This window comes from Chanos chanos, chromosome 6 (assembly GCF_902362185.1).
Source record: "Chanos chanos chromosome 6, fChaCha1.1, whole genome shotgun sequence".
Taxonomy (NCBI): domain Eukaryota; kingdom Metazoa; phylum Chordata; class Actinopteri; order Gonorynchiformes; family Chanidae; genus Chanos; species Chanos chanos.
In genome coordinates, this window is record NC_044500.1 from 6,322,631 (window position 1) to 6,338,726 (window position 16,096).

At 42.7% G+C, this 16,096-nt stretch overlaps 2 protein-coding genes across 2 annotated transcripts in view; both read left to right on the forward strand.

Moving 5' to 3' along the window:
* Positions 1–1,286: 1,286 nt before the first annotated feature.
* Positions 1,287–5,209, forward strand: LOC115815788 (retinol-binding protein 2). The gene is made up of 4 exons (XM_030778797.1): positions 1,287–1,538; positions 3,139–3,317; positions 3,990–4,091; positions 4,970–5,209. The coding sequence occupies exons 1-4, from the start codon at positions 1,466–1,468 to the stop codon at positions 5,021–5,023; spliced, it is 408 nt and encodes a 135-aa protein (XP_030634657.1). The 5' UTR covers positions 1,287–1,465; the 3' UTR covers positions 5,024–5,209.
* A 643-nt stretch (positions 5,210–5,852) lies between these two features.
* Positions 5,853–16,096, forward strand: part of LOC115815752 (coatomer subunit beta'-like) — a 15,006-nt gene continuing 4,762 nt past the window's right edge. Inside the window, exons 1-16 of the mRNA XM_030778751.1 lie at positions 5,853–5,926; positions 7,117–7,254; positions 7,709–7,795; positions 7,977–8,103; positions 8,956–9,104; positions 9,390–9,536; positions 9,626–9,725; positions 10,437–10,579; positions 10,803–11,002; positions 11,569–11,679; positions 12,096–12,184; positions 12,689–12,795; positions 13,399–13,542; positions 13,713–13,843; positions 14,290–14,497; positions 14,964–15,074. Of these exons, the coding sequence (XP_030634611.1) occupies positions 5,924–5,926; positions 7,117–7,254; positions 7,709–7,795; positions 7,977–8,103; positions 8,956–9,104; positions 9,390–9,536; positions 9,626–9,725; positions 10,437–10,579; positions 10,803–11,002; positions 11,569–11,679; positions 12,096–12,184; positions 12,689–12,795; positions 13,399–13,542; positions 13,713–13,843; positions 14,290–14,497; positions 14,964–15,074 (1,995 nt within the window). The 5' untranslated portion in view covers positions 5,853–5,923. The remainder of the gene's footprint in view (positions 5,927–7,116; positions 7,255–7,708; positions 7,796–7,976; positions 8,104–8,955; positions 9,105–9,389; positions 9,537–9,625; positions 9,726–10,436; positions 10,580–10,802; positions 11,003–11,568; positions 11,680–12,095; positions 12,185–12,688; positions 12,796–13,398; positions 13,543–13,712; positions 13,844–14,289; positions 14,498–14,963; positions 15,075–16,096) is intronic.

Here is a 16,096-nt window from a genome sequence, read left to right on the forward strand (position 1 = left end):
GAAGTGTCCTAACTCTGGGCTTGGATCAAATAGGGGAAATTTGCTTGGCCTGAGTCTGAAGCTGGGTGACTGAGCTCTGGGGGAGCTGAAGAGGGAAACGGGAAGGGAAGAGGGAAGCCACTGGATAGTCTGGAGTGTCACCACGGGACTGGAGAGACTGGTGAGGACCCTACCGAACGAGGCACTTAGTATCGTGCCTCTGATCTGGTTCAACACCAGTGAAGGAAGCGATACAGAGAAAGAGATGGATGAGGAGGAGACAGAGAAGACGCAGAGTTTGCCAACTTTACTCTCAGCGAGGAGCTGAGTTGTATGGACACGGTGACAAAACAAATCATTGGAAACAAACCATTCAGAGGACTGTGTCTCCTCCCTCCCTTCCTCTCTCTCTGACTGCCTAGTTGCCTGCTCCAAAGCACATCTGGTCAGCAGAGAGACAACTGCTGGGAAGAATCAGAAGAGGAGGTTCCTCACTGATGTTCAAAGTACAGAGGGTACAGGCAGAGAAAGCCCTTGTCCCCGTCACATTGGTCGGGAGGTGCGTGGTCTGTGATCAAGGCTCTTGATCAAAGGTAATGATGTACAACCCTTCACATTCAGAGATAATCATTTAGATCCATCTCCTGCTCCATAATCTTTCTCATGTTTATAGAGTTCATAAACACCAGTGAGATAGTGTCGATATCTTATCCATGTTATCGGAATACAGCGAGATCTCCGTTCTTACAGACATAGGAAATGGTTCATGTGTTTAATAATGGTGAAGAGTGTTCATTACACAAACCGTTTTGTACTGTAAAATACCATTGATTAAGCATGACTAAATCAAATGAATATTACTAATGTGTTTCATGCTATGGCTGTGCAAATTCAAACATGAACTAAGTTTGTTAGATTTGTGTGATTCTGATAAAGCAATATGTGTACGTAATGACTGTGAAGAACCTTCAACCCTTGTGCCTATCTGTCACTCTCTCCCTCTGTCTCTCTCTCTTTTTCTGTCTCTCTCTCTCTCTTTCTCTCTTTCTCTGTCACTTTCTGACTATCTGTCTCTCTGCCACTCTCTCTCTCTCACTCTCTTTTTCTCTCTCTCACTCCCCCCCCCCCTCTCTCTCTCTCTCTCTCTCTCTGTCTGCATTAGATAGCATTAATGACCCTCTCAGTCTGTTAAGAGGCTGAGATCCAAGAGTTAAGTGCAGCCCACCCAACAGCCCCTCCTCCTTAGGATGACGATAATGAGCGTTATCACAAGAACTCTGTCCTTTATGTCCACTCTGTGTCACACACACACACACACACACACACGCACATACACATAGACACACGTACACACATCAAGCAGATATAAAAACAGCTGAAACTACTGTTCTCATTGCTTAGCCTACTCACTACCTCCAAACCCTAATCGACCCTCTTAACACACGCTCTTACTGAACAAACACACACGCGCACACTACGCACCAAAATGCCAGCAGACTACAATGGAACATGGGAGATGGTGAAGAATGAGAACTTTGACGATGTCATGAAGGCCCTTGGTAAGCTTCCGTTTTCACTGTCTATTTCAAAATGCTTTATTATTTAATTTGCACATGAGAGAGAGAGAGAGAGAGAGAGAGAGAGAGAGAGAGAGAGAGCAGTTATGAAACTAAACATGCCTGCATGAGTACATGCACACATATTCAAAAAACATCAGCTGAGTAACAAATAAAGACACAGATGACAAACAGTGTAGAAACATGCATATTTCCAGACACACCTGTTTTTTTTCTGTGGGAAGTGAGCAGTTGTGACACCCATTGTCAGTGTAGTGCCACTTTGATAAAAATGCAGCACAGGCTAAAGCCTCAACTACATATGATCACACAATATATATCTTAGACTACACAAGTGGAAAGGTGGGTTTGTGTAACCGTGTGTGTGTGTGTGTGTGTGTATGTGTGTGTGTGTGTGTGTGCGTGCACATATGGGAACAGGGAATGGGATTTCTGCCCAGTATTGACAGTGTGTTGTAAACCAAGAACAGAGGGACCCCAATAAGCACATGCTTATCACTCATGCGGGACAATCTAATGAATAAAAACTCAGATGTGCATTTTTGTTTTTACATCAGCTACTTTGGCATGTTTGAAGTTTTTTTTTTTTTATTTTAATGGTGAATGATAATGGTGACACTGTCAGACCAGTGCTCCCTGGGCACTCTCCTGTTGGACACACTGGTTTATCGACAGGGAGGTCATGTGTTATGAAAAACAATATCCTTTAAAAAACCCTCAGACGATTTTTAAAATGGAAACAGCACTAGAATTTGTTCACAAAATGTAAAAAAAAAAAAAAAAAATCTCCTCAAAATGTATTAAGAAAAAACAATCTCTTTAATTGAAACCCTAAAAAGTGAATTAAGAGCTTCTCCTTTTCTTGATCGTATAACATAAACATAAGTGTGTTGTAAGTTATGTTGTGTGTGAGATTTTGCAATTTTTGCAGAGTGTGCCAGAGGTGACCAAAGCAGGGTGCCTCGATTTACACTCTAACAAATTGAGAAATAGTCATTGTGGGCCATTTCAGTTCAGAGGTCAAAGTTCGCTGTGTGTGTGTGTGTGTGTGTGTGTGTGTGTGTGACATCCGCAAATTTTAATCAGGCAGTTTGATAAGTCTGGTAGTTTGCTGTTCACGATAGGTCACCTTTGACCCCATTAGAATTTCATAACAGCACGGGACAAAGGCATCACAAAACCATCTTTTTTTTATGTTAGTGTGTGAAATGAGTTTGTTGGTTGTAACAATCTTATGACGAATTTTATTACTATTATATTATCCCTGGTGCTACATACCAGTGCCCTAATATTTGCATTAGGACTATTTGCTATGGAGCTGAGTTGATCCCGTGAGAAATAGTGTTGCAACCAAAGGGCATTGGGTTCGGATCTTCAGCGTGATGAATTTCTGTGTTTATATGACCTTTAACAAGATGCTTAACTCCAAAGTTGCTTCAGATACATGCAAACTCTAACACAAAAACATCTGAGAGTAAAGTAAATGCCTTTATCTTGTTCTCTCTCTCTCTCTCTCTCTCTCTCTCCCCCACTCTCTCTCTCCCTCTCTCTCTCTCTCCCTCTCTCTCTTTCTTCTGCTCAGACATTGACTTCGCCACACGAAAGATTGCCAAGCACCTTTCTCAGACCAAAGTCATTGTGCAAAATGGGGACAAATTTGAGACCAAAACTCTCAGCACGTTCAGGAACTATGAAGTCAACTTCACAGTGGGTGAGGAGTTTGAGGAGCATACCAAAGGCCTGGACAATCGAGTGGTGAGGGTATGTATACAGAAGAGAAGAATGAAGGAGAGGGATATGATGTCATAAAGAATGTTTGAAAAAAAAAAAACGCAGTGGAACTTAAAGAGCACTGGTGTGAGACCCAACGGAATGTTATGATAATTTACCTGCTCTGAGACTCAAGCAAAGAACAACTCAAGATGGAAGTATTGGTCTAAGAACCGAAGTCCATGGGTTTTTCTGAAACGGTACAGCCCGTTGGCTCCCAAGTAAGGTTTTACAGTGTCATTAATGATATCTTGGTCTTCCCTTTCATCTATGTTCTATCTTTGGTCTGATAAGTGTGTTAGGTTTATGGTGTTCAGTGAACAGACAGAAAGCCCTCTGAGGAAGATGTCATGCAATCTGGTTATAACAACTGAAAGGTTGACTGAACAGTTTATAATTACACAATAATCTACTTAGATATTGAACATAAAAACATAACATCTACCATTAAGGGTAATTAACAGTTGTCTTGAGCTGGCCTGTCGAGAGTCCTTGAGAAAGAGGCCGAGAGGGTTCTGTGGTCAAGATGTTACTGTATTGATTAATTCTGTCTGTGTGTTACTATCTGTATTGATTAATTCCGTCTGTGGTCCAGATGTCACTGTATGGATTAATTCGGTCTGTGTGTTACCGTCTGGTAATGTCCCTGACTGTGTGTTTCAGACACTGGTGACGTGGGACGGTGATAAGCTGGTGTGTGTGCAGAAGGGAGAGAAGGCCAATCGTGGTTGGATACACTGGATCGAGGGTGACCTGCTCTACCTGGTAAATGAGAACTACAAACAAACAAACAAACAACAAAAATACCATATTGTTAAAAAGAAAAAAAAACAACAACTGAACTTTAATTAAAAACATTAGACAGACTGACTGTTTGGACCAAATCGAGTAAATGTTTCATGTCAACTTTGTGTACTTTTATCATTATCTCCTGAATTAAACCGAAGCAATACATTTACATATCACATTCAAGTAGAGTTAACCAATTCGATTTTACAATGAAACACGCAAATACACAAGCATCTAAACAAAAGAAATACATCTCTATTATCTGACATATTTCAATGGAAGTACTGTTTGCTTCTAAGATCTGACTTGCGCATGTAGTTGGCATAAAGATTTACTTAACAGCTGTATTGCACTTGAGGGTATTGCATATGTTGACCAATCAGAGTGCTGGATTCAGCATCACCCATTATCTCAGAATCCCTAGAACTTTGGCAAAAAAACTCTCGCAACGGAACATTCTAGAACTGATGGAATTTTAATGTAAATGCTTTGCTACTTGAGACATCTACGTACGGATTGTTATTGGATTTGCCGTGTGTTCATTTTTGGGGGGTCTTGGGGAGGGAGCATATTAAGTTTTTTTTGCATAATTCATAATGAAGACCTGCGACAAGGAAGGGTCAGGTAAACAGCCATGAAAATCTCCTCGTGCCAGAAGTACATTTATAGTTATTGTGTTGTCTTATGAATATTAGAATTTCCGTTCCTTTCCAAAGTTTACGTGATGACATTGAAAATTTAAGAGTATTTATGCAAACTTTATGCAAACTTTAGGCACTGTACAAGATGCAGTGTTTGTGGGTGTGTTTCAGTTATCTCTAAAAGACCCCCCCCCACCTTTTTTTTTTAATCAGGACATCACTTGCGAGGACAAAATCTGCCATCAAGTGTTTAAGAAGAAGCAGTAACACGCTGAAGACTGCAGAGTTTGGGCTGTGTTGTTCTTGGTTCAGTTATAACCTGTCTGTATTTGCCATTCCCCTGTATATAGTTTTCTATATCCACATATACACATAAATACACATGCTTACATATACAGTACATATGGGTTGCGTATATGTATATATTATTTCCATTAAAGAACCACAAGAACACAAAAGGATCTGAGCCATTTATTTCCCAAAGAATTGTGTGTGTGTGTGTGTGTGTGTCTATGTGTTTTTGCTGTTGCACACCATAGGACATAGCTTATGAACTTTAACCCCAGTGCAGTTTAACCTTTGAGCAAGGGTATAGGTTGTGGGTAACTATGTAATGCTAAGTTATTATGAAATTATGACATATAGGGCGATAATCACTAATTAGACTGAAGAAAAACATTTTCCAACAAACAAACAAACAAATAAATAACCAAACAACCAACCAACCAGCCAACACACTTAATAAATAAATAAATAAATAAGAGAAGTTAAACTAATCTGGGGTAATTGATCAAATGTCAATATCACATTTATTAAATACAAAAACTGTTTATTATGATTTTTTTTTAAATGTATGAATCTAACCCAGAACACGGTGTTCTTAATAAAAATTTGTACATGGCATAACTGATGTACAGAAGACTTGACGGGATCCAAACAGGGGGGAAATGGCAATTGTGACTGTCACCCAGTTCACTGGACTACCCAGAACGTGGTGAAATGGGATAGTACAGTATGTTCTATACCTCCACCGGATCTTGCGAACAAACGTCGCAGGAAGCTTCGCCAGGCAGGTCCACGTAGCCAACAAATACACTCAGATATCCAACTGGGAGAACAGCTGTGCTGGTCAACTGGTAACGACACGATAACCCTAAACTTGCCGATATGGTGAGTAATGACAAAAGAAGTCTTAACGCCGTTTTATTTATATTAATCTCATACGTTCCGTTCACCCTGTTTTTGTTGTTTTTGTTATTGCACGCGGCTGTCGTTTTAATGCGCTGTAAAAAGTTTCTCCGTATTCCTGACTAAATAATGCTTTTAACCCGTGTGTACATTCAAGACCATTTTAGAATTGTGTATTATTGATCTAAAGGCAATGGATTGCACAACAGCGCACTGATCACAGCTGCACGCTTCGAAATAGTTTCGCGTGTCTCTGTGCAGAGGCAACCATGCGCGAGACCCAGAAATCAAAACATCACGAAACTTTTGATCACGTTTTGATCTTTCCCCACAACTGAAAGCCACCAAAAGTAACGCATATCTATGATTGTGTGAATGACAAATCTCAAACATTTGTAAACGGAACCGCCAAACGGCACTTAATTTGATAAATCATATTACCAAACAGACAGTAAACTGAAGAGATTCCCAGCAACTTTAACAAGAAAATGACTTAAATGTTTCTTCGTCGCACCATACTCTGCGGTTCAATGGTGTTTGAGGTCAGTTTAGTTCGAAAAAGCTTGGTCAAATTAACCAGTCACGCGAAGAAAACGACTGTTGTAGGCTATGCAGCAGTGCGACACACCTCCTCTCACACTACACACCCACCGCCAGCTCCGCCGTTCAGATGTTCTGAGCTACTTTTCTTCTAGATACTGTGTTTGTTCTCAGTCAGTTTTGTCACAGTATTAAATGAAACAGTAGAGTTCAAATACTCGCTATGTCTTTTCTTGACGAAAGATTGTTAACGACCCTGCTCCTCCATTTTGACGACAAAAGCTATGTGAAAACCTGTCGGTTTCATCAGTCCTTTAGTATGCTACAGACGAGGAGAGTGTCTAGCTGTTTAAACTTTTCAAACTGCTTAAAAGATGCAGATGATATGCAAACCCATGTATATAATTATAATACATTTTAAAATAGTAATCATATTCTGAGATGCATGAAAAATGCTGAATCCGTTGACTGTATATTAGATATTCGCGAAAGGCAAAGTGCCTCCACTACATGTCAAATAGCTGTTTATGCATTCGCTCATCAGTTTATTTGCTCTGTTTCTCCTTTTACTGTATCTGTCTTTTACCGCCTCTGTCTGACTCATTCTTTCTCTCTCATGTCGACTCCCTCAGCCCCTCCGTTTGGACATCAAGCGGAAGTTGACCGCTCGTTCAGACCGCGTGAAGAGTGTCGATCTTCACCCAAGCGAGCCGTGGATGGTGGCGAGTCTCTATAACGGCAGCGTTTGCATATGGAATCATGAAACACAGGTGTTATATTTTGTCACTTTTTTGTTTCCACCTTTATTCGTTAATTAGATTTTCTGAATTGAATCGCACACACACCACTTTCGAACTTCAGCTCGTTTACTGTCAATCTCAATTGTGTGTCCCCTTATGTATATTCCCCTGTTACATACATATACCACATAGTTCCTCTTAAAGGAATAGAACACCATTCAGTATATGACAACAGGTAAACACACTGCAATCTCTCTCTCTCTCTCTCTCTCTCTCTCTCTCTCTCTCTCTCTCTCTCTCTCTCTCTCATAAGATGAGAAAAATAAATATCGCAGTTGCTTATGACTCGAAATACGGACACATTCATAGCAGTCTGAAAGGGCACAATTAGGCTGATCACTATTGGTGCTATCTTGTCTCTGTATCTGTGTGTGTGTGTGTGTGTGTTTTGTATGACTAATTGGGCATATATGTGTGTTTGTAGACACTGTTAAGGACCTTTGAGGTGTGTGATCTTCCAGTGAGATGTGCCAAATTTGTGGCACGTAAGAACTGGGTCATCGCAGGCGCTGTGAGTTTCCCTTCTTCATTAGAGAGATATCTGTGAATCTGTCTATCCATCCATCCATCCATCCATCCATCAGTCTGCTTGACTAAAGGATGTTACAGCGTCACAGATTTTGGGATTAATATTCAGTTTTTCTAACCGCATTTCTCTCTCTCGCTCTCTCTCTCTCTCTCTCTCTCTGTAGGATGACATGCAGATCCGTGTCTATAATTATAATACACTGGAACGTTCTCACCTGTTTGAAGCTCATTCTGATTATATCCGCTGCATAGCTGTCCACCCCACACAGCCCTACATCCTCACCAGCAGCGGTAATACACTCACACACACACACACACACACATCACACACACACACACACTCACACACACTCACACACAGCCCTACATCCTCACCAGCAGTGGTAATACACACACACACACACACACACACACATACACACACACACACACACACACACACACACACACACTCACTCACACTCACACACACACACACACACACACACACACACTCACACACACACACACTCACACACACACACACACACACACACACACTCACTCACACTCACACACACACACACACACACACTCACACACACTCACACACAGCCCTACATCCTCACCAGCAGCGGTAATACACACACACACACATACACACACACACACACACACACACTCACACACACTCACACACAGCCCTACATCCTCACCAGCAGCGGTAATACACACACACACACACACACACTCACACACACACACACACACACACTCACACACTCACACACACACTCACACACTCACACACTCACACACTCACTCACACACTCACACATACACACACACACTCACACACACACAGCCCAACACAGCCCTACATCCTCACCAGCAGCGGTAATACACACACACACACACGTGTGTGTGTGTGCTTATACCTACGGCCCTACATCTTAAGCAGCATTGATATATCCTGAATTCCGTTAATGTGAATTATCTTTACTGAGGCGTATGCTCACCTGCTGAAACATCTGTGCTGTGTATCTGAAACATCTGTGCTGTGTATCTGAAACATCTGTGCTGTGTATCTGAAATGTCTGTGCTGTGTATCTGAAACGTCTGTGCTGTGTATCTGAAATGTCTGTGCTGTGTATCTGTGTGCAGATGACATGTTGATTAAGCTATGGGACTGGGAGAGGAAGTGGGTGTGTAGTCAGGTGTTCGAGGGTCACACACACTACGTCATGCAGATCGTCATCAACCCTAAAGACAACAACCAGTTTGCCAGCGCTTCACTGGACAGGACCATAAAGGTTAAGCACACACACACACACGCACACACACCAAGATACAGCCTCTGTCTTACGCATACACATTTTCTCATGTGCCATAGGTTTCACAAACACAAACACACACACACACACACACACACACAAGCGCACACATACGCACATACTGATGTTTGTACTAACACATAATCTCTTGTATCCATTATTAAATCCAAATGCTTTCAGTTTTTTTTTCTTATAATATCAGCAATTCTTTCTCAGTGTTTACAGCAATGATTTTTGAGCTCATCTGATTGGCTGGTGTTTTAGGTATGGCAACTGGGTTCCAACTCTCCCAATTTCACTTTGGAGGGGCACGAGAAAGGAGTCAACTGCATCGATTACTACAGTGGAGGAGACAAACCTTACCTCATATCAGGAGCAGATGACCGCCTCGTCAAAATTTGGGACTACCAGGTATAGGACTGCGCACATACACACACACACACACACACACACACACACAGTCCTCAGTCTAATTGTATGCTCTCCTCTCCCCGGTCCAGAATAAAACGTGTGTACAGACCCTTGAAGGCCACGCCCAGAATGTGTCATGTGTCAGTTTCCACCCTGAGCTGCCAATCATTCTCTCCGGTTCCGAGGATGGTGGGTAATCTCCTGGAATATGTAGTCAGCTCAGATATAGCATGACAAACATTATTGAGCATTTACTGAACTGGTAAAACAGCATTTCTGTGAGGGTGTTGTCATCAGTTACCAAAATAATAGTCATTTGATTTGTATTTAGGCTGTTCTTCTAGACACAAGCGGAGAATATACATTAACAGTTAAATTAAGTCCAAATATCCAGTGGTGTTAACTTTTATTATCCCCACCCCCACCCAGCCCCCGTTAGCTCTTTGTGTTACAAATATGGCATCGATTATGATTACATAAACATTTAATTAGATCTTCTAGAAATGGAGTCGAAAATTGAAAGCAAATCCAATTTTTGTTCCTTTCACGAATCGATAAGCAGGATAATGGTTCCACTCATTAAAACGGTTAAAGCAGTTTATTCATATTGAAATTGCTTTTAATGCGTCCGGTCTGGTTTGTCATTTGACAGCTGAGTACTTTATCAGAAAATATTACTGGATATCATAAATGTTTGTCCATACGTAACATACATGACACCCACGCATTAAACATAAAAGCCCTTTTTCAGGAGCTGAGCCCACCTTAATTTATTGTCTTCTGATTGGTCGGCTTATAAGAGAACCTGTAACAGAGCGTCTTTGACACGAAGTTCATATGAATTTAATATGAAGATATGAACCTATGATAGAGTTGTCTGTACCTTAACCCTCTCTCCAGGTACAGTGCGTGTCTGGCATTCAAGCACGTATCGTCTGGAGAACACACTAAATTATGGGATGGAACGGGTGTGGTGTCTCTGCGGTTTAAAAGGAATCAACAGCGTTGCTGTGGGTTATGATGAGGGCAGCATTATTGTCAAGGTACTGAACTACAAATCCCATGATCCTCAGTTCTTCATTAGCCGGACATTTTATTCTGTATACGATTCCTTCGCGCAAGAAACTCAAGGTTATCGAACATCTCTTTCTGTCTTTGTATCTTTCTTTCTTTTGCTACTTCTCTCACCCGATCCACTTCCTGCTCTCTTTCTTTCTTTCTTTCTTTCTTTCTCTCTCTCTCTCTCTCTCTCTCTCTCTTTCCCAGCTGGGGCGAGAGGAGCCGGCCATGTCTATGGACAGTAATGGGAAGATCATATGGGCACGTCACTCGGAGGTTCAGCAGGCCAATCTAAAGGCGATGGGAGACGCTGAGCTCAGAGACGGGGAGAGACTGCCCCTCCTCATCAAAGACATGGGCAGCTGTGAGATCTACCCTCAGACGATACAGCACAACCCTAACGGCAGGTATAAACACACACACAAACACACACACACACACAAACACACACACACGCACACACAAACACCCTCAGACTATGCAACACAACCCTAAAGGCAGATATAAACACACACACACACGCAGGCACGCGCGCACACAAACACCTTCAGACTATACAACACAACCCTAACGGCAGGTATAAACACACACACACACACACACACACACACACCCTCAGACAATATAGCACAACCCTAACAGCAGGTATAAACACACACACACACACACACACACCCTCAGACAATATAGCACAACCCTAACAGCAGGTATAAACACACAGACACACACACACACACACAAAAACCCTCAGACTGTACAGCTTAACCCTAACCGCAGGTATAAACATACACACACACACACACACATCCTCAGAGTATATACGACCCTGTTGACAGGTGTACAACACGAATAAATAACACATATACAGTCTTATACTGTTTATCTGAATTGTGTCAAGGAATGAGTTCTTTTGTGTGTGTGAATGTGTGTGTGTGTGTGTGTGTGTGTGTGTGTATGTGTGTGTGTGTTTCAGGTTTGTCGTGGTGTGTGGAGATGGTGAGTATATCATATACACAGCTATGGCTCTCCGGAATAAGAGTTTTGGATCTGCTCAGGAATTTGTCTGGGCCCACGACTCCTCAGAGTAAGTGAACCGCATTCAGACCCGATTCAGACCCAGTTCAGACCCGTTTCAACCGCCTAAATATCAATCGCTAAATATCAATTAAGACCCATCATGACAAATTCTTATCTACTCCCTGTCAGTGGAGAAGATTCCAGATGAGTGTTCCGTATTTATGTGTAATGCTGGATAGGTAACACTGATTTCTGAGACAGGATGCAGTGCAGATATGCAAATGAAAATTAAACAAAATAGAATTATGCAGTACAAAACCTGTGCCACTACTTTGACTGTTGGCATAAGTTGTGACTTATGATTCGATATATTTTTTATTTTCAAAATAGACAAATTAAAGTACTGGGATATGTTTTTTTTCCCCTGGGCTTTTGTTTGTTTGTTTGTTTGTTTATTTTTCTGTTCAATTATTTTTCATTCAGGTATGCCACACGTGAGGCCAACAACCTGGTTAAGATCTTTAAGAACTTTAAAGAGAAGAAATCTTTCAAGCCAGACTTTGGTGCAGAAGGTGAAATGGAGAAAAGTTTCTAATTTCTAATTGCTTTTTGTAGTTGAGTGAGTGAGTGAATGAGTGAGTGAGTATATGAGTGAGTGAGTGAGTGAGTGAGTGTATGAGTGAGTGAGTGAGTGTATGAGTTAGTGTGTGAGTGAGTGAGTGTATGAGTGAGTGAGTGAGTGTACGAGTTAGTGTGTGAGTGAGTGAGTGTATGAGTGAGTGAGTGAGTGTATGAGTTAGTGTGTGAGTGAGTGAGTGTATGAGTGAGTGAGTGAGTGTATGAGTGAGTGTGTGAGTGAGTGAGTGTGTGAGTGAGTGTATGAGTTAGTGTGTGAGTGTTTGAGTGAGTGTATGAGTGATTGAGAGAGTGAGTTCACATATTTTAAGATATAGTGCCAGGTAGTGGTGTGTAGGAGTTTGTGGTGTCACGAATGCTGTAGGTTAGTTCTTTTTTGCTTGTTGTGTATGAGGTTGTATGTTGTCATATTGTCTATGACGCTGTGAATGGTGTTGTAGGTATCCACGGTGGCTTCCTGCTCGGTGTGCGGTCCTCCAGTGGACTGGCTTTCTACGACTGGGAGAGAACCGACCTGGTCCGCCGGATTGAGATCCAACCCAAACACGTGAGAGCGCCCAAACCCGTCCGCAGTCTGAGAGAGGAGAGGGAGAAAGAATTGTGAAAATAGAAAAAAAAAGGAGATAAAACAAGGGAGAGAAGGAGTTGAACCGGTACACTGGATCGTGCAAATCTTGCGTTTTAGAAGACCAACTGCACAAACTGCAGCAGAGGAAAGGCAGGGAACGGCGCTTGTTTAGATCACAGAACAGCAGAGCAGGAAAAACAGTGAATATCAGCCTACTGAATACAGACATTTTCAGAGTATTATTGTGACCAATTTTTGACATGTAGGTGAAACTCTTATTCGGGCTCACGTACCGTCATTACTGTCTATTGTAGGTTATAGACTTGTGGTTAGGTGCTGAGACAATGTCATGCTTGGGGTTTAAGCCTACAGCCCACCGGACACTTGGCCGATTTCCCTTACGCCACGCCCCTGCTGCTTTCCTAACTGTTCTTTTTTAATACTGTCACAAGTCAGACCATTGTCCTGTTTTTTAACCTTCCCATTTAACTTGATCTATTCTGAGTAATTGTCGTGTAAAAATGTGACGGGCTGTTGTGTGAAGTGATTTGTTCGAGCGATATCGTTCTGTCGTACGTGTAGATATTCTGGTCAGACTCGGGAGAGTTGGTGTGCATCGCGACGGAGGAGTCGTTCTTTGTCCTCCGTTACTTAGCAGAGAAAGTGGCCGTCGCCCTGGAGACCAAAGAGGGCGTGGATGAGGATGGGATTGAAGATGCATTTGAGGTCAGGATACAACATTTAACAAAAAAACAAACAAACAAACAACAAAAAAAAAAACTTGAGCCTGTCAGGTAGTGCTTAACATAAGATTTCTCTCTCTCTCTCTCTCTCTCTCTCTCTCTCTCTCTCTCTCTCTCTCTCTCTCTCTGTCTCTCGCTCACTCACTCTGTCAGGTTTTAGGTGAGATCCAGGAAGTTGTGAAGACAGGACTATGGGTAGGAGACTGTTTTATCTATACCAGTTCAGTCAACCGGCTGAATTACTACGTGGGTGGAGAGATCGTCACCATTGCACACCTGGACAGGTACAGTAAGCCCCACCCCCTGAGATACTTGGCCTGCCTCGTTAACCCTGCCCTTAACAGGAAAGCTGTACCCCAGGCTTACAAAACCAGTGCTACCCGTTTAATGTGTGATAGCCCTGCATTAAAAATGCATGTGCACTCTATCAGTTTCTGAGTGCAACATTAATACTTTTCATGAATAATTTAGCTCTAGATGTCAATTTATACTATAATATAGATCTTCTTCACTGAGCTCTTACATTGAAATATAATACAACATGCATTCCAACAAAATCAACATTAGTACAGCACTTAATGTAAGGGGAAATGCATAGTTTAATTATAATTTTTATTTTTATTAATTGGTGATATGTTATTCAGGTAATGTGCTACATCTACATTGCGTGTGTCTGTGTGTGTATGCCTGTGTATATGCCTGTATATGTGTGTGTGTGTAATGGTTTTAGGACCATGTATCTGCTGGGATACATCCCTAAGGATAATCGTCTGTATCTGGGTGATAAGGAGCTGAACATTGTGAGTTACTCTCTCCTGGTGTCCGTGCTGGAGTATCAGACTGCAGTCATGCGCAGAGACTTTGCCATGGCTGACAGAGTTCTGCCTACAATACCCACCGAGCAACACACCAGGGTCGCCCTCTTCCTGGAGAAACAGGTCAGAGCATACCTCTCTCTCTCTCTCTTTCCCTCTCTCTCTTTCCTTCTCTCTCTCTCTCTATGCCTCTCTTTCCCTCTCTCTCTCTCTCTCTCTCTCTCTTTCCCTCTCTCTCTCTCTCTCTCTCTCTTTCTCTCTCTCTCTTTCCCTCTCTCTCTCTCTCTCTCTCTTTCCCTCTCTCTCTCTCTCTCTCTCTCTCTCTTTTTCTCTCTCCCTCTCTCCTTCCCTCCCCTTCTTTTTCTCTCTTGCTGTAGATGTGTGTGTGTGTGTGTGTGTGTGTGTGTGTGTGTGTGTTTTCTCTCCTTAAGGTGTTCAAGCAGCAAGCCCAAGCTGTTTGTGTGGACCTGTGTGACAGATACATGTCATGTATTAAAGTCTCTCAGAACAGAGCCCTGTGCTGTGCCGTGTTGTGTTGTGTTTGTGTTTGTATGAGTGGGCTTTGATGTGTGTGTTCTTCTGCGTGCAGGGTTTCAGACCGCAGGCTCTGGCCGTCTCCACGGACCCTGAGCACAAGTTTGAGTTGGCGATGCACCTGGGAGAGCTAAAGATCGCCTACCAACTCGCCACCGAGGCCGAGGTGAGACGGGGCCGCTGGGAGCTGGTGGGGTTAAACCGAATGAACACGAATGACATTAAGTTAAAGTATTCATATTGGTACCCATCACCGCGGGCTAACGTCACAGATTCACGCTCAGACGGACTCGCCGACTTTGGGTTAGGAGGCCAGGCAGTCAAGCGAGTGAGCTAACGGCACAGACTGCTTCTCATTGGCTCAGGGGAGAGAGAGCTGTACCCGTGACATCACATCTTATTGGTGCCTAAAACGCAATGCCAATCCAAGTCACTGCCTCCATGTCACAGCCCCCAAGTCACAGCCATCAGGTCACAGCTCTGCCGTAGCACATTCACCCTGAACTGGACTTAAATCCCGGGTTAGGGGTTAGGATGTCTTCTGAGCTGAACTGGACTTAAATCCTGGCTTAGGGGTTAGGATGTCTTCTGAGCTGAACTGGACTTAAATCCTGGCTTAGGGGTTAGGATGTCTTCTGAGCTGAACTGGACTTAAATCCTGGCTTAGGGGTTAGGATGTCTTCTGAGCTGAACTGGACTTAAATCCTGGTGTTACGGTCGGGCACACCAACCGCAGAATAAAGGGGGACACAGACAGTTCGGCTCAAAGTCAAGGGTTTTTTTTTTTATTAAACTGAAAAGCACGAAAAACATAACGAAAGTCAACGCAGCCTGCTCCAAAGTTAAACTGCCCGCCCTCTTCATGCCAGGCTTGGGGTGTATTTATAGGCAGGAGCAAACCATGCTCAGGTGAGCCAGACAGGTAGCTTAAAGGTGACACCTACCTGCCTGGAAGAATAGAAAAGAAGAGAAATAAATAAGGCAAGTCACCAGCAGGGGAAAACACAATCAATGTCACTGTGCCAACTTAAGGGGCAGAGGAACATAACACCTGGGTTAGGGGTTAGGATGACTTCTGAGCTGAACTGGACTTAAATCCTGGGTTAGGGTGGACTTAAACCCTGGGTTAGGGTGGACTTAAATCCTGGGTTAGGGGTTAAGATGTCTTCTGAGCTGAAATGGACTTAA